The following is a 23098-nucleotide window of genomic DNA, read 5'->3' as shown; positions in this document are numbered from 1 at the left end:
ATTTAAACATTGAAACACTATGAAACATTGAAACACTTTGAAACATTGAAACACCTTGAAACATTGAAACACTATGAAACATTTAAACATTGAAACACTTTGAAACATTGAAACACTTTGAAACATTGAAACACTTTGAAACATTTAAACACTATGAAACACTGAAACACTATGAAATATTTAAACATTGAAACACTATGAAACATTGAAACACTTTGAAACATTGAAACACTTTGAAACATTTAAACATTGAAACACTTTGAAACATTGAAACACTTTGAAACATTGAAACACTTTGAAACATTTAAACACTGAAACATTGAAACATTGAAACATATTGAAAAATTGAAACACTCAAACATGTCACATTCTATACATTTATTTTTTTGTAACATTTTATCAAACCTTGTCTGTTTTCCCTTCTCTCTCCCTCCTCCCCCTCTCCTCTCCTCTCCTCTCCTCTCCTCTCCTCCCCCTCTCTCTCCCCCTTCCCCTCTCCTCTCCTCTCCTCTCCTCTCTCTCCCCCTTCCCCTCTGAGTGTGTATGTGGGGGGATTCCATTACCTTTGTCCTTCTCATGTTGGCTGACATTTGTCCTCCCTCTCTCTCTCTTAACACCTCCCCCCTTGGGAGCTTTTTAGAAATGTCAAATTTACAAAAGAGCACACAATGCCACCAAAGAGCCTCCAGATCTCCTCATAGCACCTGCACACACACACACACACACACTCACCTGTACACACACACCTGTACACACACACACACACACTCTCTCTCTTCCAGCGCCCTTGGTGATAGTAGTTATTAGACCTACTCCATGTTTACTCAGAGCGGTTTGAACTCCGGTGTTGGTGCTGTTGAGGTGTCACCTGGACACCTGGTGGAGCAGGTGTGTTTGGATGGAATTCTGTTTCCTGTTATTGGCTTGGTGGAGGCAGGGAGCAGCAGTTTGAGCGTAGGAGGCTCCGCTGATGAGACAGAAGAAACGGATGAGTTCCATGGCTGACTCTGTCAACATCAGCACCTTCACCAGCGACAAACGCTGGATGTAGCTGTTCTTCCCAAAATAAATAAATCTGGAAGGTATTGAAGGGGTTCCCTTGGGTAACTTCCTGGACTCCCATGAAATTCCCATCATCAAAGCAGGAATACTGCGGTGAAATGAGCCCTAGTTTGAGAGGCCGCCGTTACATTTTGGTCTCTGAATCACTTCTTCTATACATATATTGAATTTGAACTTGTTTGCTCAAAATTGAAATGAGGGTCCACACACCTTCCAAATCCTGGATGAGCGGCCGATGTGTAGTTACATGTGATTGGAGTAAGAAATCAGTACGTGTGTGATTATTTAAATGTTTTACTGGTGAAGAAGCAAGCAAGCGAAGAGGGAAGAACACAGATAAAGCTGTGGAGGCGGATGGGCACGGCGTGCTGCGTCCTGGACGTCTTCCACACTGTGAGGAAGCCTGTGTGCACCTGCCCTCATCACCTCCTCCACAGCTAATTGCCTTCTGAAAATTGCTCTGTTTTCCTGTGAATGGCTCGTATTTTCTTACTTGTTGGATCGGTACTTCAGTGAGCCGACAAGAGCAGCTGCAGCGGGAATGATAAAGCCTAATAATTAGCTCTTTTGCAGAAAATTACAAAAAAAACATATGCAATAATAGCCTACATTTGTTGAACAGAACTAATTAATACAAATTTAAATAGATTAAATCAAAGCGGCACATAAGTAAGACGAGAATATCACCCAGTCACAATGTTACGGCAGTAAATGGAAATGTGTTTATCTAAAAAAGTATGCTGCTGGGCCTCCGACGGCGCTCGTTTGGGCGGGTGGATCTGATGCGGGGGCCCTCGCGGCACTGACTTTTGGTCTCTGCACTGAGAAATGACCAGAGGGTTCGATGCCGGTGGATCTGAGGCTGCAGCCTTGTGTTGCGTGAAGAAATACTCTGCGTTGGAGCTCCGGGCTGAACAACATCCTTTAAAAACAAAACAACTGACCATTCGCTTGACCATTCCAAATTCTCACATTGTTGTTTTACTTTCGGCATTCGTTAAAAATTCCCCGGCCGCTGATTCCTGTACCAGAACGAGGTGATTTGGAGGCTGTGGGTGAAGCGCTCTGGGTATGAAAGGTCTCTCCTGGTCGTTCAGCAGATCAACCAGTCAAGACGGTCTTCTTTGATTTGTTTTTGTGTTTGTGGTGAGGAAAGACTATGCGACCTTTTATATCTTAGTTTGTACTCGGCTAAAAAGCTGAGGTTATAAGTCTCTGATTTAAAGTGTTTACTTCAATATGAATAAATCTTTAAAACCGGGGGATTCATCTTCTATCTTCCATCTGAAGTCTTTTCGATTTGCGGCCGGCATCGTCTCCGGCGACAACCGACAGGAAGCCGACATAACGCGCTCATAAAATGTTTGTTAGAGTCGCCAAAGCGAAACAAGCCTTTAAATTACTGTGACGCCCTCTAAACCGGGGCAGAGAATCTGCTCCTGAAATGTGCAGCCGGGGAAAATAAATGTCCCAGTTAGCTGTCACAGTCAGCATTTTCATTTCTTCCAATTTGTTCTCTATTGAACAGATTAGGGGATGACGCAAATCTCATTCCTGACGAGTACAGTTGACTGTTTTTCCGTTGCGATTTAATAACAGAACTGTAATGTAGTTTCATTGACGTATTCTGTTTTTTAAATGATTGCTTTTTGCTCTGTTTTTCCTCTCGCTCTCCCCTTCCTTGTTACGCCCCCGTTGCGTTCCTAATCCTTTCTACACCATCACCCCATCAGGTGCCCACCCGGTCACATGATCCGTATCAACGGCACCAGGAAGTCCTGCGTGTACACGCTGTGCGCCACCCGGCCGTGCCACCGCGGCGCCTGCGTGGCCCAGTCGCCCTCCAAGTACACCTGCCACTGCCCAGACGGCTACAGGGGGCGCCGCTGCGAGACCACGCTGCCCATCTACCGTGAGGATGTCGGCCTCAGCTTCAGCTCCCTGTTCGCCATCTGCATCTGCTTCATGGCCCTGCTAGGTACACACTGCAACACACTGCGACTACTACAACACACTGCAACTACTACAACACACTGCGACTACTACAACACACTGCAACTACTACAACACACTGCAACTACTACAACACACTGCAACTACTGAGACACACTGCAACTACTACAACACACTGCAACTACTACAACACACTGCAACTACTGAGACACACTGCAACTACTACAACACACTGCAACTACTGAGACACACTGCAACTACTGAGACACACTGCAACTACTACAACACACTGCAACTACTACAACACACTGCAACTACTGAGACACACTGCAACTACTACAACACACTGCAACTACTACAACACACTGCAACTACTACAACACACTGCAACTACTACAACACACTGCAACTACTACAACACACTGCAACTACTACAACACACTGCGACTACTACAACACACTGCAACTACTACAACACACTGCAACTACTGAGACACACTGCAACTACTACAACACACTGCAACTACTACAACACACTGCAACTACTGAGACACACTGCAACTACTACAACACACTGCAACTACTACAACACACTGCAACTACTACAACACACTGCAACTACTACAACACACTGCAACTACTGAGACACACTGCAACTACTACAACACACTGCAACTACTACAACACACTGCAAGTACTACAACACACTGCAACTACTACAACACACTTACTATTACAACACACTGCAACTACTACAACACACTGCAACTACTAAGACACACTGCAACTACTACAACACACTGCAACTACTACAACACACTGCAACTACTACAACACACTGCAACTACTGAGACACACTGCAACTACTACAACACACTGCAACTACTGAGATACACTGCAACTACTACAACACACTGCAACTACTACAACACACTGCAACTACTACAACACACTGCAACTACTACAACACACTTACTATTACAACACACTGCAACTACTACAACACACTGCAACTACTGAGACACACTTTAACTACTACAACACACTGCGACTACTACAACACACTGCAACTACTACAACACACTGCAACTACTACAACACACTGCAACTACTGAGACACACTGCAACTACTACAACACACTGCAACTACTGAGACACACTGCAACTACTGAGACACACTGCAACTACTACAACACACTGCAACTACTACAACACACTGCAACTACTGAGACACACTGCAACTACTACAACACACTGCAACTACTACAACACACTGCAACTACTACAACACACTGCAACTACTGAGACACACTGCAACTACTACAACACACTGCAACTACTACAACACACTGCGACTACTACAACACACTGCAACTACTACAACACACTGCAACTACTGAGACACACTGCAACTACTACAACACACTGCAACTACTACAACACACTGCAACTACTGAGACACACTGCAACTACTACAACACACTGCAACTACTACAACACACTGCAACTACTACAACACACTGCAACTACTACAACACACTGCAACTACTGAGACACACTGCAACTACTACAACACACTGCAACTACTACAACACACTGCAAGTACTACAACACACTGCAACTACTACAACACACTTACTATTACAACACACTGCAACTACTACAACACACTGCAACTACTAAGACACACTGCAACTACTACAACACACTGCAACTACTACAACACACTGCAACTACTACAACACACTGCAACTACTGAGACACACTGCAACTACTACAACACACTGCAACTACTGAGATACACTGCAACTACTACAACACACTGCAACTACTACAACACACTGCAACTACTACAACACACTGCAACTACTACAACACACTTACTATTACAACACACTGCAACTACTACAACACACTGCAACTACTGAGACACACTTTAACTACTACAACACACTGCAACTACTACAACACACTGCAACTACTACAACACACTTACTATTACAACACTGCAACTACTAGAACACACTTACTATTACAACACACTGCAACTACTACAACACACTAACTACTACAACACACTAACTACTACAAAACACTTACTATTACAACACACTGCAACTACTACAACACACTGCAACTACTACAACACACTGCAACTACTACAACATACTGCAACTACTACAACACACTTACTATTACAACACACTGCAACTACTACAACACACTGTAACTACTACAACACATTGCAACTACTACAACACACTTACTATTACAACACACTGCAACTACTACAACACACTAACTACTACAACACACTAACTACTACAACACACTTACTATTACAACACACTGCAACTACTACAACACACTGCAACTACTACAACACACTGAAACTACTACAACACACTGCAACTACTACAACACACTTACTATTACAACACACTGCAACTACTACAACACACTTACTATTACAACACACTGCAACTACTATAACACACTGCAACTACTACAACACAATTACTATTACAAAACACTGCAACTACTAGAACACACTTACTATTACAACACACTGCAACTACTACAACACACTTACTATTACAACACACTGCAACTACTACAACACACTGCAACTACTACAACACAATTACTATTACAAAACACTGCAACTACTAGAACACACTTACTATTACAACACACTGCAACTACTACAACACACTAACCACTACAACACACTTACTACTACAACACACTTACTATTACAACACACTGCAACTACTACAACACACTGCAACTACTACAACACAATTACTATTACAAAACACTGCAACTACTAGAACACACAAACTATTACAACACACTGCAACTACCACAGCACACTAACTACTACAACACACTGCAACGACTACAACACAATTACTATTACAACACAATTACTATTACAACACACTGCAACTACTACAACACACTATTACAACACACTGCAACTACTACAACACACTAACTATTACAACACACTGCAACTACTACAACATAATTACTATTACAACACACTGCAACTACTACAACACAATTACTATTACAACACACACAAAATGTAGAACGTACACACATGCATGTGCACAGACGTGTGTGTGTGTGTGTGTGTGTGTGTGTGTGTGTGTGTGTGTGTGTGTGTGTGTGTGTGTGTGTGTGTGTGTGTGTGTGTGTGTGTGTGTGTGTGTGTGGGGGGGTTGCATTTATGTTCCGTTGGCCTTCCAAGCAGAATTGTCAAACAAGCCTAAGGACAGGAGCTTAGCAATTAATGGCTTGAGCTAATCACAAAGACGCCAAATGTCCCAGCAGGTGTTGGTGATTAGAGGCGAGCCTCAACGTGAACACTGCAGCGCTGACAAATCCCTTCTGGGAAAGGGGCCATCATGGTCCTGGTGGAACACAGATCGATGGAACCCGTCGCACGGGTTCGATGAGTTTGGAACGGTGCTGGGAGGAAGCGCATCGCTGTGGCCTCTGGTTACCAATTTCTACATCTACATGCTACCAAAGGCACTATTTGTTTTCCAACAATGTCGTGTCACTCATGTTAGGCGGTTTGTAGCCCAAGTCTAGTTCTGAATGACAATTGACAATGACAATTTCAGAGGTATTTATTAATTCACATCCACTGAATAAGAATTAGGTTTATATTACTATGTGCAAATAACATGGCCCCTGCCTTCTGCAGAATGCATGTCTTGCCAACAATCTCAAGGCTTAAAAAACAATCTTCCCACACCTCATTTCATAATATTTATCCTTCAACGGGGAGAGCAGGTGATGTACTGCCGATTCTACCTGAACCATTTCCTAATATTGAATTAAACACGATGCTGCAACTGCATCGGCTTCGGGAGGTGTTTGAAACCCAGCTGCTACATGGCTCCTTGACATGATGAAATTCAACAGATTTTTATATTTGTCCTTCAAAATTGCGAACGGCAGCTTGCATAGAAATATTCAAGATGTTCCCAATGATGCACTCGAAAAGCATCACTGGGAAATCGTAATGTCCCCAAACAGGAGGTTTTGCCAAACGCTGTGTATTTTGCTCTTATGTCACAGTCCGTCCAGGAAACTCTGATCTGCCATGACGAAGTGAACTAAAAGTGTGGCTTCCGTCCTCCAGCTAACTTTTTAAATGATAGAAAAGTGGGCAGATGGAAACGTTCCTTCCCAGTAGAGTATACAGTGGTCGTGAAGGAGTTTCCCACCGAGTGGGATGGAAGAGCAGAATTGAAGCTGCGTGTATATGGTGTATGAGAGCTAGTAACTTTAAGGAGCTCTGAACGTACTCCAAGCAGAACTTGGAGTACGTTCAGAGCTCCTTAAAGTACTCCAAGTTCTGCTTGTGCACGAAGACAACGCTAAACGATGCTTTGGATCACAGCCTCACAAGAGCAGAGCTGCCTGTCTGTCCGCCCGTCTGGCTGTCTGCCTGTCTGCCTCTCCCTATCTGTTCCCCTCTTGGTCCAACATGCAGTCTTCCTGTAATTTTGATGGACTCCGATGGAAACCGCCTCAGGCGCACTCAGGCTCACACGAGACGACGACTCGGCGCGTTTTGCCGCAGCCTAATTGACGGGAAGGCAGCGGATTGGTGTGCGGCGTCAGGAAACCAGGGCAACGGTAACGAGAGATGAAAGCAGATCAGAGCCCAACGAGACAGGACGCTGCAGCAACACCAGGAACTAAAAACGGGGAGTTTGGCATGGATTTACGGATGACGCTCGTAACGCAGCTCGGGAAGCGACTGTGAAGTCGACCTGGTTCTGGGTGTCAGGGCTTTGAGGGTTTGAAGGGCGTTGAAGGGCGTTGAAGGCACCGCAGAGTTATTCCTCCTTGTCAGTTGTCCTCATTGGCAATTCATAGGGGGCGCATCGCTCCATCTGTCCATCCATCTCCTCCCTCAAGGACGCCAGACGAACACAGTTCAAATGATTATTTGTCCTCTTCCTTTCTCTCCTCCTCCTCCCCCACATCCTCCCCCCCTGCTCCCTCCCTTCCCTCTCCTCTTTCTCGCTTTCATCTTCTCTTAGGGCCTCTTATTAAAAGCTGTATCCGACCTTGATGCGGACGGAGGGGTTCCGCCCGTGGTTTTTTAGTGTTAATTACTTGATTTGTAGGCGCGCCGCTCTGTGTTTACCCAAACCCAACAGAAATGGAGATCAATGCTCCCTGGGCTTTGGTCGTCATTTCAATCAGCGCTCAATCGCTGCGGCGTTTCCTGCTCTGAAACTCAAGTAGCGCCCAGAGCGGCTCCTTTTCTTCAGTGTTTTTCTCTGTATGGATGCTATAACTTACGGCCATAATAAGTCTGTGGCCGCTCTTATGAGAATCTTTTCTTGAAGACCGATATCCAAAACATATAAAATAATTATAGTCATTTTTTATATTTTATTTCTTTTGATCTTTGAGAATTGGTGAAACTTGGAAATGGTGAGGAATAGAACGTTCTAGCAATGGCCGCTTTTTGGAGGCTCATGCGTCATGTTGTTTGCTGCAAGGTCATTTCCACAAAGGAATTACACATGTACCCTCATTACAATTGAAATAGAACATTTAGAAGTAATATGCTCATACTTAACTAAGATGTGCTTCGTCACGCAACCTCAGATCGCTTCCACTCCCCAAAACAACTTAGGTACAAGATGGTGTTTTGTAAAACGCCACAAAGATTCATATTCTATAAGCGAGAAGTCATGTAATGTTTGTGTTCAAATGTAACGTTAAAACGCAGAACCAAACATATTACTCTTGGTATGAGGGAATCCAGGGCTGAAAAAGAACAATTGACTTCAAGGTTTTAAGACTTTGAACTGTAACCGCCTCAGGGGGGAAGAAAGACTTTAACCCTAATTGACAAATTGTAAATATGGATGAAGGGAAATGGATAAAGTGGAAAAACTCCACAAATAATACCACCAGACGCAGCGTTCTGCAAGGTCGGTCCAGAAACAGAATCTGAAACACCAAGTTGGAACAGAAGGAGGTCACCTCTGCCGTGGAATCCAGTCAGATCACAAGATGTTCAAACACATCAGCCGAACCGGCTCAATAGATGAGTGCCCTTTTTTGGGGGGGAATCTTCAGTTTGAATTCTGGCTTTACTGAATCCTGCAAGGCCTCCTGCTTTGTGGATTTCTGGAAGTAAAGAGAAGAAAGCGCCGTCCTGTTTCTGCCTCGCTTGCATGGACCAGACCAGCTCAACAGCAGCGACACTATTGTCACCGTCTTGAGAAGGAAACTGGCATCGGTTCTGGCTCTTTGAGAGGCACAGATTAAAACTCTTCCTTTCTGCTTTCTGGTCCTTTATGGCAGGAATTTGCCTTTTCCTGTTGTTTCCCCGTCTTGGTGCGTTCGCATAGGAACACTGTTGTTCCGCCGCCACCCGCTCTGCTTCTCCTTCACAACGTTGCGCCGGCGCTCCTACAAATCCGCACGACGTTTTCCATTATTTCCTTTAAGAAAGCCAAAAAAAAAGCAAAAGGGAACGTCTGCTGTTGACCAGATCTGCTGCTGTGATGCTGTGATGTCATGGATACTTGGAATGAGGTTGGAGAGCAGTCACCTTGCGCTTGAAATATGTTTCAATCCCCAAATAACATGTTTCTCCTTAAATACAAAAACCCAAAAGCATCACATACTGTAACATCTACATCTGAATGTGGAGGTCTCCTGCCCGTGTTCCCAGCTCCACCCTCAAGCCACTCGATGTCGTTTGATTCCCACTTCCTTCACCACTCGGAGGAATCCGCACGACTCCGTTTTGATCTGGGTGCTGTGACCGGGTGCCTCTTGATCAGCCGCTCCGACCGTTATTCTGCTTTCCATCCTTCTGTCCCTGAAAAAGAGGTTTTGTCGTTAACTCATAGCTATTTCAACGCAGAGGACATTCAAACACGTTAGATCGATCAATGGCCCCGCCTGTGACTAATAAAGTCATGGCGATAGTGGCGCCGCCCCTTGCGGTCGTCTGTGCCGGCGCTCCAGTCGACTTTTGCACATTTTAGTATTTGTTTTCCTTTCTTTATCAAAATGTCCACCAATAAAGCATTGGCAGTTATCTTTTACGGCCGCGATGCACTCGTGGATACAAAAACTTCCCTAAACGAACAAGTTTGGGACTTTTTATCCCTGGAAGTAGAGTGGCCGACTGAAATTCTACTCGCGAACACGCTCAACCACAACAACAACAACAACAACAAAAACAAAAATGGAGTCGCTGTTCCACAGCGGGCCCACGGAGGAAGCACCGTGGTAAACGAGGCGGCATTCGGGTCAGAATGAGGACGCAACCTTACCGTCCACCTCTGCCAATCATCCTTCTTGCCAACGTTCAGTCTCTGGAGAACAAGATGGATGAACTTCGAGCGAGGATTAAATTCCAACGGGACACGAGGAACTGTTCCGTCCTCTGCCTGACGGAGACATGGCTGAACCCGCTGGTGCTGGATGAAGCCATACGTCCAGCCGAGTCCTTCTCCGTGTTCCACGGCGACAGATCGTGGGAGTCGGGGAAATCCAAAGGTGGAGGCGTCTGCCTCATGTTAAACAACCGCTGGTGTAATCCCAACAACACCAAGACTCTCCCGCTCCTGGTCGCCGAACCTGGAACAGCTGACAATCTTATACCGTCCATTCTACCCCCCCCCCGGGAACTCAGCACAGTCATCATTACAGCCGTTTATATTCCACCGCAGGCACCGACACAGAACTGACCTGTACGATGTGTTGTGTGGATTTCAAAACAAACATCCCGACGTGGCTGTGGTGTTGACTGGGGACTTCAACAGGGCGAACCTTAAAAAAGTTCTGCCTAATTTCCACCAACACATCACGTGTGCCACCAGGGGAGATAGAACTTTGGACCATTGTTACATACCGTACAAGAACGGATACAAAACCGTCTCGCTCTCTGCTTTTGGGAAATCAGATCACGCCACGATTTTTCTGGTTCCCGTTTACAGGCCTCTGATCGTGCGAGAACTGGTGGTGACGAGGGAAGTGAAGTGGTGGACGGCCAATTAGAGGCTGCGCTTCAGGAAGCTCTGACTGACGTAGACTGGGACATGTTCCAATCAAGTTCATGTGACGTCAGCGAGTTTGCTGACGTAGCGGTGAGCTTTGTGGCTACGTTAGCGGACAGCATCGTTCCCACGGTGAATGTTCAGATATTTCCAAACCAGAAACCGTGGGTTGATAAATCCATCGGCTGCGCTCTGAATGCTCGCACGGCCGCTTACAACGACGGTCTTGTATCCGGTAATATGGACAATTACAAAGCGGCGTCATACAATCTGCCGAGGGCGGTGGAGGAAGCTAAACGGATGTACAGAGAGACTGTGGAGCTACAGATGGAGCAGCGGGACAGCAGATGCTTGTGGGAGGGGCTGCAGACTATAACAAACTACAAGAGCAGCTCCTCCCTAGAGTGTGGACGCCTCCCTAGCTAACGAACTGAACTACTTTTATGCGCAGTTCCAGTCTGGCAACAGCACCGCTAGCTCGCCGGCTAATTGAAGTTACACCGCTGGGGATGAGCGCGCACTCTCAGTGTCCGTGCACGAGGTCAGGAGGGCTTTGATGCGGGTGAACACCAGGAAAGCTGCGGGCCCAGATGGCATATCTGGGCGAGTACTGAAGACCTGTGCTAAGCAGCTAGCTCCGGTGTTCACTACAATATTCAACATCTCCCTGGCTGAAGCAGTGGTCCCGTCCTGCTTCAAGAGGTCCACCGTCGTTCCTGTCCCGAAGATCACCTCTCCAACCTGCCTGAATGACTACCGTCCGGTGGCCCTCACCTCGGTGGTCATGAAGTGTTTCGAGAGGCTGATTAAGGATTTTATCTGTGCCTCTCTCCCCCGCACCCTGGACCCGTTGCAGTTCACGTACCAGCAGAACAGATCCATGCAAGACCCGGTCTCCCAAGTACTGCACACTACGCTCACGCACCTGGATGGCTGGAAGGGGGCCTATGTGAGATTGATGTTCATCGATTACAGTTCAGCTTTCAACACCATAGTCCCCACCAGACTGGCTGTCAAGCTGAAGGAGCTCGGACTGAATACTCCGCTGTGTGCCTGGATTCTGGACTTCCTCTCAGCCCGGCCAGAGGTGGTTTGGGTGGGGAAGCACATGTCCAGCTCCCTCACCCTGAACACAGGAACACAGTCTAGAACATATTGTGTGTAATCACTGGGTGCGTTGCATTACATTTCACTGCATATATGTATGAAAGTATGTATATGTATGTGACGAATAAACCTCTTGAATCTTGAATCCTGTTCCCCCTTTACAAGCCATTGTTGTTAGTTTAGGTTTCTTTTCAATCAGGTTTGCAGCACATCACACTGTCAGTGGATGGAGGGACCGGGGTGTGGCAGCGCTGCCTGCTCCATCTGTCTCCTTCCTTTGTGTTGAGAGCACAAATTGGATTCATCAAGAGACAAACTGTTCATTTCATTTGAGTGCGTGGGTGGTGCGCTCTCTGTCGCTCTCTCTCTCTGTCTCTGACTCTCTCTTTGTTTTGTTGGTTGCTTCGTAATCAAGTTTCTGCTGTTGTGACATGACTTGCCGAAAATAAAGGAGCCTTAAAAGTCAGTCTCTCTCTCTCTCTCTCTCTCTCTCTCTCTCTCTCTCTCTGTCTGTCTCTCTGCACGATCCTCCGTCTCCCTTTCCGAGCCCCTTCTTCCGTTGTCCCGTTGTTCCTCCACCTCAATATTCATTATTAACCATATCAAATCACAAGTGCCTGCCCGTGGCTTACACCACTCTACTAGCTTCAATAAACACACACACACACACACACCTCCATTTATCGCTTTGTGAAATCTTCATTCATTTTTTTTCCGTCCAGTTTTGTGGCTCGGGCGGGGTCAGGGGGCGGGTGAGCCCGGAGAATAGGAATGGAAGTGATTAACATTACCCGGCTGGTGTTCAGGTTCCTGCTCTGAGGTTAATTGGCTTCAGTGTCCATTATTTGAATTTCAGCTTCAGTGATAATTACTTGTGATGAGCCAGGTTCATTACTTGGACGGGGCGCGGGATGGATGCCTCTTGCACCCAGATATTAATATGGATGGACAAGCAGTGGTTTCTAATTATGCTCTCATATTGCTGTTATTGGAACTAATGCTCATAATCTGCTTTCCCATGTGTGGTTTGGTGTCTGGTGTCAATCTGCATCCACTGCACTCCATGTGGGTTGAGACTCCACTGCACGTCCGTAAGGATTCAAGCCTCACCAGAAGCTGCACACTTGGCGCATTTACATTATCTCTCCCATCTGTCCATGCATCCATCCATCCATCCATCCATCCATCTATCCATGCATCCATACATCCATCCATCCATCCATTCATCTTTTTTACTTGATTAATCCTTTATATATGCTTTCCTCTTTCAAGGTTCTCTGTAAAATATATAGGCAAGCAGGCAGGCAGACAAAGATAGACAGGCAGACAGACGGCAGCAGGTAGAGACACAGATATCACTACGTCTCACTCCAGTCAGATACAGTACAATGTCTAAAGTGGCCAATTAACTGTCTTTTGGGACGGTTTCCAAGGTGATAATTACATGACAAAGCAACCCCCCTCCCTCCACCTGGGAAGGTGTTCCTGGGTTTTGGAAACACAGTGAGGAAAGGGTTTTGGGGTGTGCAGGGTCCAACAGGTAGGGGGACAAAACAAGGAGAGAGAGAGAGAGAGAGAGAGAGAGAGAATGAAGTGAAGGCCAGGATCAGACAAAGAGAAAGATGGACGAGGAGGGAAGGAGGCATAAAGAGAGAGGGGGAGGGAAGAAAACCCCGAGAGACAGAAAGGTGGTTCTATTTTTTTATTCCGTACCGTAGTATTTCTGTTTGCCTCGCTGGCATTCAGATGGGCGCTGCACCCGCTGCATTGTGGGTATCAGAAGCAGAAGGGTGTTTTTTTCGAGAAGGTTCAGGAGGAATCCATGACCCTTTCCTCGCGTCTCAATGGATTTACTGAAACGCAAAAGTACCATCGAGAGCAGGGGTCCCAACCACCGGCCGGAACCGGGTCACCCGCCACGTATCTGGGAACAGCGGGCTGCCCCGTAGCTGTGCCCGGGGACCAACTCCACAACTTCAATGAAGCCTTGCTCAGGGGCATGGGGCGTGGCAGGAGCCTCCCACCTGAACACGTGGAGAACGTTTGCATGTTCTCCCCGTGTTCACACAAAGTCCCAGAACCTTGTTGCCGTGAGGCAGCAGTGCCAACCACTGAGCCTCCGTGGCCCCCCCTTATACATACACTACATTCATTACTCTTTCACAGGTTGCAGGAGAAAACTTTGTGCGTGTTGTAGTATGTGTGTGTGTGTGTGTGTGTGTGTGTGTGTGTGTGTGTGTGTGTGTGTGTGTGTGTGTGTGTGTGTGTGTGTGTGTGTGTGTGTGTGTGTGTGTGTGTGTGTGTGTGTGTGTGTTGTCTTGGTCGGACCAAACAGTGCAGTTCAGAGTTTCTGTTGGAATCAATACGACCAACATCAGTATTTGGGGGGATAGAGAGAGGAAGCACATAGTTTAAAGGGGCGAGTGAACAAGGGCAAGAGAAGCTAAAACATAAGTTGAGGAGAGAGAGAAAGTATAATAAAATGAGTGTTGGTCAAAGAGAGCCTGCACCTTGGAGTCAGTGTAAATAAATGAACACATAAACTCTCTCTCTGCCTCTCAGTCTCTCGACAACCCCCCCTCTTTCCTCCTCCCTCTTTCTCTCCACACCTCTCCATGCCCTCCAGAGAAGTCCTTTGAACAGAGTGCAAAAATCAGATTGCTCACCCTGACCTCCAGCCGGGCTCACCTCTCCATGGAGCCTGCATCGGCCACACACACACACACACACACACACGCACACACCTCCAAAGCTAGAGGAGCCTGGAAATAACATTAGAAACCCCAGAATAACATCCACCCAAACACCGTATGCACCGTCTCCATTCGCAGAGGGTTCGCATCCTACAGTCAGACAAGTGGTTTAGCTCAATTTATTTTTCCCTCTTTTGCCGCATGTTTTCCCTCCGTGGACTGTGAGATTACAGAGGCTTGCGCGGAGTCTCTCCTGCTCCTTCTTGGGGGCTCCGGGCCGACCGCCTTCCAGCCCCGAGAACCTCCAACACCAGCGGGGTGGAGAACCGCCGCCTCGCGGGAACACGCCAAGGTTGCAGAGCAAAGATTTCTTTCTGCCGTCACCTTTTATTTTGTTGTTTTTTTGTGTTGAGAGGTGGAGACATCTCGCTCTCGTCCACCGAGCGCCAACCTCCGCGGCCCCAGGGTTTTAATCTGCAGTTCATGGCCACTAGATGCTGCTTCCGAAAAGCTCCAAAGCGAACTCAACGGATCAGGAAGAAACTTCTTGAATGTCGAGTTTGCTTCTTTTAATAAGTGCCTGAGTTGTGATTTTGAGAATTATCGTCCCATAAAGAAGACATGAATTCTAAAAAACTGTATTTTTGGGTAAGGGATTGACAGGTGAAGTTCTGTCCGACCAAGGTGCTTTCACCCACCGCTCCCTCAGAAGACTCTGCCCTGCCGCTAAATTTCAGTAACTTCTGGAATTCAGATACAGTTCTTCAAGATGGCGGCAAGATGCTCTCTTCTGTTCTTCTTTTTCCCACAGCCTGTGGTCCAAACCCCTCCACACCATCCAGCGCCATGGCAACCCCTGCGTTTATCCACATCACTCCTGCTTTTCAGTATCATTAGATAAGTCATTAGAAAGACAAGGACACGGGCGGCAAGTGTCTTCAGAGCCTTTCATGACTCAGACACGAGAGGCTCTGGTCAGACCGTTTGATGGGGAATGAATATTGATTTTCTTGCTCTGCAGCCGTGTTCTGGATGAGGGGCTGTGGACACGGAGCCGCTAGCGCGTGGGCTGCTGGGATGTGGAGTGGAGGGTTTATCACAACACAAGGCCTTCAAGTGACATCGGCTGGGACGGGGACACGACACAATGCGGCGGAGAAAGGCTTGTTTTAAAGAGATGCCGGACGGCTCTTCAGGAGAGTTTTGGATGTTGAGACATTCCTCACCGAACTGAATATCCAACATTTTTACAAAATACAAGGGAAAAAATATGTTTTTGATGAACATTTTTGCCTTTTTATCATCATGGAATTGCGGAAACTCTGAAGATTGTAGCTAAAACATCTAAACTGGAGCCTGTGTGTTGACAGAGGGTGGGGCAGCTCGGCTTGAACAAGGTAGACAACTGAAACTTTGTGACCTTCATTTCTGTGACCACTTCATCATGGGCGTAAAATTATTATAACAGCAGTGAGCTCCAGCTCGGGGGCTCCGGCTAATGCTCCCAAATTGTCCCGGTTTTCAAAACAAATAAAATAATAATAATAATATTAAAATAAATTTCAGCGCCTACATTTATCACCTTCGGTCCCATTCATAACATAAACCCACTTTGAATTGTGCCGGCTTTGAATTGCGCTTTACAGGGACATTATTTGCCGAGTTTAATTCTCGATGAGGCAGACCATTAAATCAGCAAAATAAAAGGACAAAAATCATGCAAAAAATCACCCAACAAAAACAACTTCCGATCGGAGTCAGCCAATCGGCAGTTGCCGAAATATCGTTCTATTGCCCAAGCTTAGTATGTACGTGTATATAATGTATTTTTGCCACACATCCATTCGCCATGAATAAGAACCATTTGTTTTTCCACTTGTTCTGCTTCTTTGCTGCTGAGAAACCGCAGCCTTTTGCCTTTTGATGACAACTCCGTAGAAGATTCCGTTTTCCAGGTGGAAAATCCTCCTTCTCAAAGCTCCCGGTTGGTCCTCCTTCTCCATCACTGACGGGAGCTTGTGCTGTGAGGGAAGATCTGCTTGGTTTAGCGCCGGTTGCCATGTGCCCTTCAATTAGGAACCACGTCACCATTTTCCTTTTGGAGGGAACATTTGAAAGGAAAGAAGGGAGTGAAACATGGCTGGACTTTAATTCGATTAAAAAATAAATAAATAAAAAGCTTGTTTGTTCAGCAGTGCGTCACACTTCCTGCGTTAATTGTGTCCACGTTCAAAGAGCAGTTGCTTCTCCTGTGACTTTGCCAGAAAAATAACAAATTTAGAATCAATGGTGTTGATTGGAGAAGCATCCCCTGCCGCAAATATCCAAGGAAGGAATGACTCAATTCTAAGGAGCCAACTTGGGAGGGCGGGGCTGGGCTGGGTGGGGATGGGCGGGGCAATAGGAGATTTGTGAGACAAGCTTGAAAAGGTCAGGACGACGGTGGAGTATAAAATAAATGCAGATTGCTTCTGCAAGTAAAACTGTGTTTGTGTACTTCACCAAAATACCTCCTCCAGACAGAAATGTATTCCACTTCCCGCCTCCTTTTTTTAACAAAGACAGATCAATGGGAACCATGTCTCTTCTCCTCTTCGCCATCTCTCCGTTCCTTCTCTTTGATTCTTCTTTCGTCTCACCCTCTTCCTCTTTTTTCTATTTTCTGCTCGTCAGGTGAGTTGCGAACCCTTAGATACTTTGTTCTTTTCTCCGGTTTGTATTCCTGTGTGGGCTCCTCCGGGGGGGCCGTGGAATATTTATATAGACTGGTCCAAAGCCGCCTTTTAGTGAAGTCCCTGCAAGGTTACCTGGGGAGGAATATCCTCACAGTCAGTGTTAAAGGACTCACCCTCACCTCCTGCGTTCAACCCTGACAACGTCCAACTTACCTTCATTTCATTTATTATCCAGCGCTTTAATGTCAAACCTGCACTAATGCCAACCACACACTGGAAGACTTTGAAAAGACTTTGAAGAGACTAGAGTCTGACGCTCTCATATCTAAAGTCAATTTGTTATAAGTCGCTGAGTTTTTGCTCACAGACTACAAGACTTTGCAAAGACGGGCTCTTGCCGGGTCACGAGCGGCCACACTACGACTCGATTCCTTTTTGAGATGACGATTCCTTTTTGGGATGATTTCCCATCCTGCTCCTGGTGGAAATTTACAAGAGGATAAACTTCAACAGTGGAAACTTAAAGAGAAGCAGCTTTTGGCCACAGCTTCCCTCGTGTGTGCAGTGGTTCGTTCTGAGAAACCAACCAAAAACACGAAGATTATTTATATTGTTATGTGATGAAAAATAAATAAATATAATAATAATTATTATTATGATAATAATAAAAAGCTTCAGGGTGAGTCAATGTTATTCTCATTTATTATCCAATAATTATTACACAATTATATTTGTTTTTAATTCGTTCTTAATACGTTTTTATTTCATTCTTTCAAATTTTGAGGTTTTTTTTAAGTACAGTCTCCCCGGAGTCCCCGCCATGTTGTCTATCCCCCCGGTTGGCTGCTTCCTGTTTGCTGCTGGAGGGAGCACCAACAACCTTTTGGTTTTTGACAATGTTCACGTCGTCGAACATCACTGCACGAGCCAAGACTAAAAACTTAGCAAAATATTCAACAGGTTTGAGTGTTATGAGCGCCTTACACCAAAGCATCCAGATGACGGGGCTGCGCACCAACTGAGGGAAAACTCGTGATTTTATTCCAAAATTGGAAACTTGTCTGCGACAGTGAAATAGTTTGTTGTAGGGCCGGATATAAGTTATATCCAAGAAATGACTTATCAGCGCGTGTTCATCATCATTTCAAGGTTTGTTTATTCTTTCTTCTGTTCATTATTTTAACCCACCTGCTGAATATTTTATGAATACAAGTGATGACATTTGATTACTTACTGTACATATTATCACGGAGAGCAGTGGCGTGGGAGGTTGGTCGCTGGTTCGATCCCGGTAGCCTGTCGAAGTGTCCTTGAGCTAGACACAAAATCCCTAATTGCTCCCGTGAGTGAGACTGGCGCCTGGCGGGGGGGCCCCCGGCATGGCCCCCTGGATTTCCCCCTTTTTCGCGTCCTGAGACGCTTCTGTCCAAAGCAACTTACAGGACGAACCACGACAGCGGCTGAACTCCAGAAACATGAAGCTTTTACACTTTCGGCTTTTACACTCCGGGTTCTGGATTCTCCAGAACCGTGGTGTGTAGCCGCTGAACAGTCGTACAGGGTTGCCCATATGGGCGGGCAACCCTAATTGGGGGTCTGCTCATATCTCCTCTTCACCTTTCAAAATGGACGCTCCCAAATTGCCTGTAGATCTTTGACAAAGCTGTCGAGGGGGTTACAGTCGGAGCGGCACGGTGCGACCAGAGAAATGTTTGGAATTGCCCTTTAACGGATACGCCTCAATGAGCGGCCGCAGAGGTAAAGAGGGATCGCCGGGATGCCTGGAGGTGTCGGTGTCCGCTTTGGAATCACGACGCCGCCCTCCAGCTGTGGACCGGCTTATCCACAGTTTGGAGATTGATTCGTGGGCCGACTTCATTAAACATCATCTCTGTCTCCGAGCCGCAGGTTAATTGGATCGGAACGTCGCCGCCGCCGCTCATCCTGAATTCTAATGCCAGGATCCTCTCTCTCTCTCTCTCTCCATCTCTCTCTTCACCGTTCGGTCTGTTCTTTTTCTTTCCACCTACACACAAACGCCCACACCCTCTCCACTCACCTCTCTCACTCTCAATTCAATTCAACAGTAAAGTTTTAGGTTTTATTAACATGGGAAGCGTACGTTCCTCTGATAAAACAAATGGAAAACAAATAGTGAAGGATTAAAAAAAATTAAGTGCAATGTCCAAGAGCAAAAAACATTGAACTTAAAAATCGTTCTCTCTCCCGTCCTCCAGTCCTCCTCCTGGGGATCTTCCTCTACACTCGCTGGCGGAGCTACAAGGGGCTGAAGGAGGGCGTGTACCACGTGTCGGCGCACCACGACGGCTGGGAGGACGTCCGGGAGAACGTGCTGAACTACGACGAGGAGGGCGGGGGGGAGGAGGACCAGGTGCACACACACACACACACACACAGACACACACACACACAGACACACACACAAACACGGATGCACACACACACGCACAGACACGCACGCATGCACACACACACACACACACAGACACACACACACACAGACACACACACAAACACGGATACACGCACAGACACGCACGCATGCACACACACACACACACACACAGACACACACACAGACACACGCACACACACACACAGACACACACACAGACACACGCACACACACACACAGACACACACACAGACACACACACACACACACAGACACACACACAGACACACACACACACACACACAGACACACACACACACAGACACACACACACACAGACACACACACAGACACACACACACACACAGACACACACACACACAGACACACACACACAGACACAAACACAGACACACACACACACACACACACAGACACACACACACACAGACACACACACACACAGACACGCACGCATGCACACGCACGCACAGATGCACACACACACTACATACTATAATACACACCACTTGCTCCATACTACCGACTACATGTGTAGTTGTGTGTGTGTGGGGGTGTGTGTGGGGGTGTGTGTGTAGGTTTGTATTAATTGGGCCCACGCAGACTACTTATTGCCTCTCTCCAGCAGCTGCAGCTTCCCACCAGCACTCAGCCGTAAAGAGTACTCTGGAGAGCACACACACACACACACACACACACACACTTGTAAGTCATTTTTAAGTTGAATTTCATCAGGGTTGAATTTTATCGAGGTTCCTTTCACAAGAACAAATTATATGTATGTATGTACAGTTTATGAAAACACAAAAAAATACAGTATGTGTCCTGTTACACAATCACTGGGGGCTCGTAAAGTGTAAATCTTATCTATTAAAAACACTGTGATCCCTCCCTCCTGGAAGAGCAACATCTTATAAAGAAAGGAGACACCATGTATTTTACCATCCGTAAAACAAATGGTAACCAGCAGAATTATCAAACTAATTATTATAATTATTGATAATAATAATAATAATATAATAATTATTATTATTATCAAACTAAAATATTAAAGTTTGGTTTAACTAATCAGTGAATCCATCCAAGAGTTCACTGACTGAATGTGATAAACTGTCAAAATATTGTTTAGTTGGAGTTCTGGAGTTCAACTCAAAATGACTCGACATGAAATGAAAAAGGAGGAGTAGAGCAAAGGCCCAAAACGACAGCGGATGTTTGATTCTCCAGAGTCTCATCACGGCCTTTCCCGGAGCTTCCACCCGTCACGCGCCCCCCATCCATCCCTCCATCCCACTGGATCCTCCTTCATCCATGCACCTTGTCCTCCATTTAACCCGGCCCTCCGGTCACCAACCCCCACCTCCCTCCATCAAACCAACCTGATCTACGTTCATCCATCCTCTCCCTCATGCAACCAGATCCTCCATCCATCCGTCTTACTGTTCCTCCATCCCCCTGTTCCTCCATCCTTCCATTCATCCATCCTGCCATGTTCATGGAGAATCCATCCCAGCTGAACTGGTCCGGTTCCCGGGTGATCGCCTGTAATACATATGATGAACTTGACAGATGAGCCAAAGAAAATCGGTGTAAGAGGAGTGGACACAAGAAAAGACCGAATGGAAGAGAGAGAGAGTGAGAGTGTCGATCCTCGACACACACACACACACACACACACACGCAGAAGAAGTCCATTCATTTCAGTGAGTTCACTCAGGGAGCAGATGGAGACGGAGTGGAAGCTTAAACAGGTGCAAATTTCAAAATAAGTTAAAGGGTCGGGCTTGTTTTTCACCCTCTGTCTCCTTCTCTTTTCTCTCATTGATTTCAGTTTTTATTCCCTTTGTTTCTTTCTCTTCGCGGTGTGATCTCTGTGCCACTTAACGCTTCCGTCTCCGGCATCTCGTGGCACCGCCCGCCAAGCTGGCGCTCCATCCTGACATCCGGGTGGAGGATCCGGGTTCAGAAAGTAAAACACCACTCCAGGATTTAGCTGAACCATGTGGGTTTTGTGTTCAACCCAGAGGTCCAGCTGATTGTTGCAGTGAAAACACGGGAGGATTTTTACTTTCTGGACCTGGAGTCTCCCACCTCCGGCTCTCGCTAACAGAAGCTTCCCCTCTGTGCAGAACGCCTACGACATGGCGGAGCTCCAGAAGTCCCTCCAGCCGAGCCCCGCCCAGTCGGTCCAGTACTGCCGCTCCAGGAACCTCCACTACCCGGCCGCCCCGCTGTCCCAGAACCACCACCCGTTCCACCACCAGCACCTGCTGCTCCACCAGGCGCACCCCGCCCAGCCGCCGGCCCCGCCGCTGGACCCCCTGGGCCGCACCGCCGGCAGCCCCCCCGCGGCCGCCCTGCCGCCGCCGGCCTCCTCGTCCTCCTGCGCGGCCAACCCGCCCGGCGCCGCCGCCCCCCGCAGGGACATGCCCCCCTCTGGGCTCCCGGCCCAGGGCCAGGCCAGGCCCTCGCACCTGACCCGCCGCTCGCTCTCCTTCTCCAGCCAGGACTTGGCGCGCTACCTGTGCGAGATCATCCGCGACGCTGACCAACACCCGGACACGGGGCCCTTCGACTCGCTGCAGGTGTTCTCTACCGAGGGAGGGGGCTCGCCGGCCGGCTCGCTCAGCTCCTTCAGCTCGGCGGGCCTGGGGGGGGATGGGGGAGGGGCCGGGGGGGAGGGGAAAAGGGAGGAATCGCTCGGGGAGTGGGGGCCACGCTTCGAGAAGCTGCGGGCCCTGTATGAGCGGGCTGAAGCCAGCGACCTCTGAAGCCCCGACCTTCCCCTCTCTGCCTCCCCCTCCTCCTCCCTACTCCTTTCTCCTCCTCCTCCTCCTCCTCCTCCTCCCCCTCCACCTCCCCTGGAAAGCACACACAGACCTAACGAGCAGAGACGGACTCCACCAATCGATCGCAGCTCAGTGTCAGTGGGCGAGAGGGCGAGAGGGTTCAGCTCTCCAGGGTTTGAGCTGGAGAGCCCCCCGCCCCAATGTCACAGGAACACACAGGGTCAGGAGCCCCTTAGGATGGACCTCCATCGTCACGGAAACGTCAGCTGATCGTGAGACTCTCTGTATCCGAGCCCAATCGAGAATAATCAGAATGATC

The 23098-nt window shown here is 47.3% G+C and overlaps 1 protein-coding gene across 1 annotated transcript in view; it reads left to right on the top strand.

Annotated features, from left to right (window-relative positions):
* The window catches only part of LOC307228310 (neural-cadherin), a gene marked incomplete at both ends in the record, with an annotated part of 316610 nt that extends 293849 nt beyond the window's left edge, over positions 1 to 22761 (top strand). The window contains 3 exons of the mRNA XM_079997948.1: positions 2796 to 3040; positions 19791 to 19945; positions 22120 to 22761. Of these exons, the coding sequence (XP_079854074.1) occupies positions 2796 to 3040; positions 19791 to 19945; positions 22120 to 22761 (1042 nt within the window). The remainder of the gene's footprint in view (positions 1 to 2795; positions 3041 to 19790; positions 19946 to 22119) is intronic.
* Between the last annotated feature and the right edge of the window lie 337 nt (positions 22762 to 23098).

The sequence above is a fragment of the Zeus faber genome, assembly GCF_960531495.2.
Source record: "Zeus faber genome assembly, chromosome: 3".
In the NCBI taxonomy this organism is placed as follows: domain Eukaryota; kingdom Metazoa; phylum Chordata; class Actinopteri; order Zeiformes; family Zeidae; genus Zeus; species Zeus faber.
This window is presented reverse-complemented; position numbering and strand designations above follow the sequence as displayed.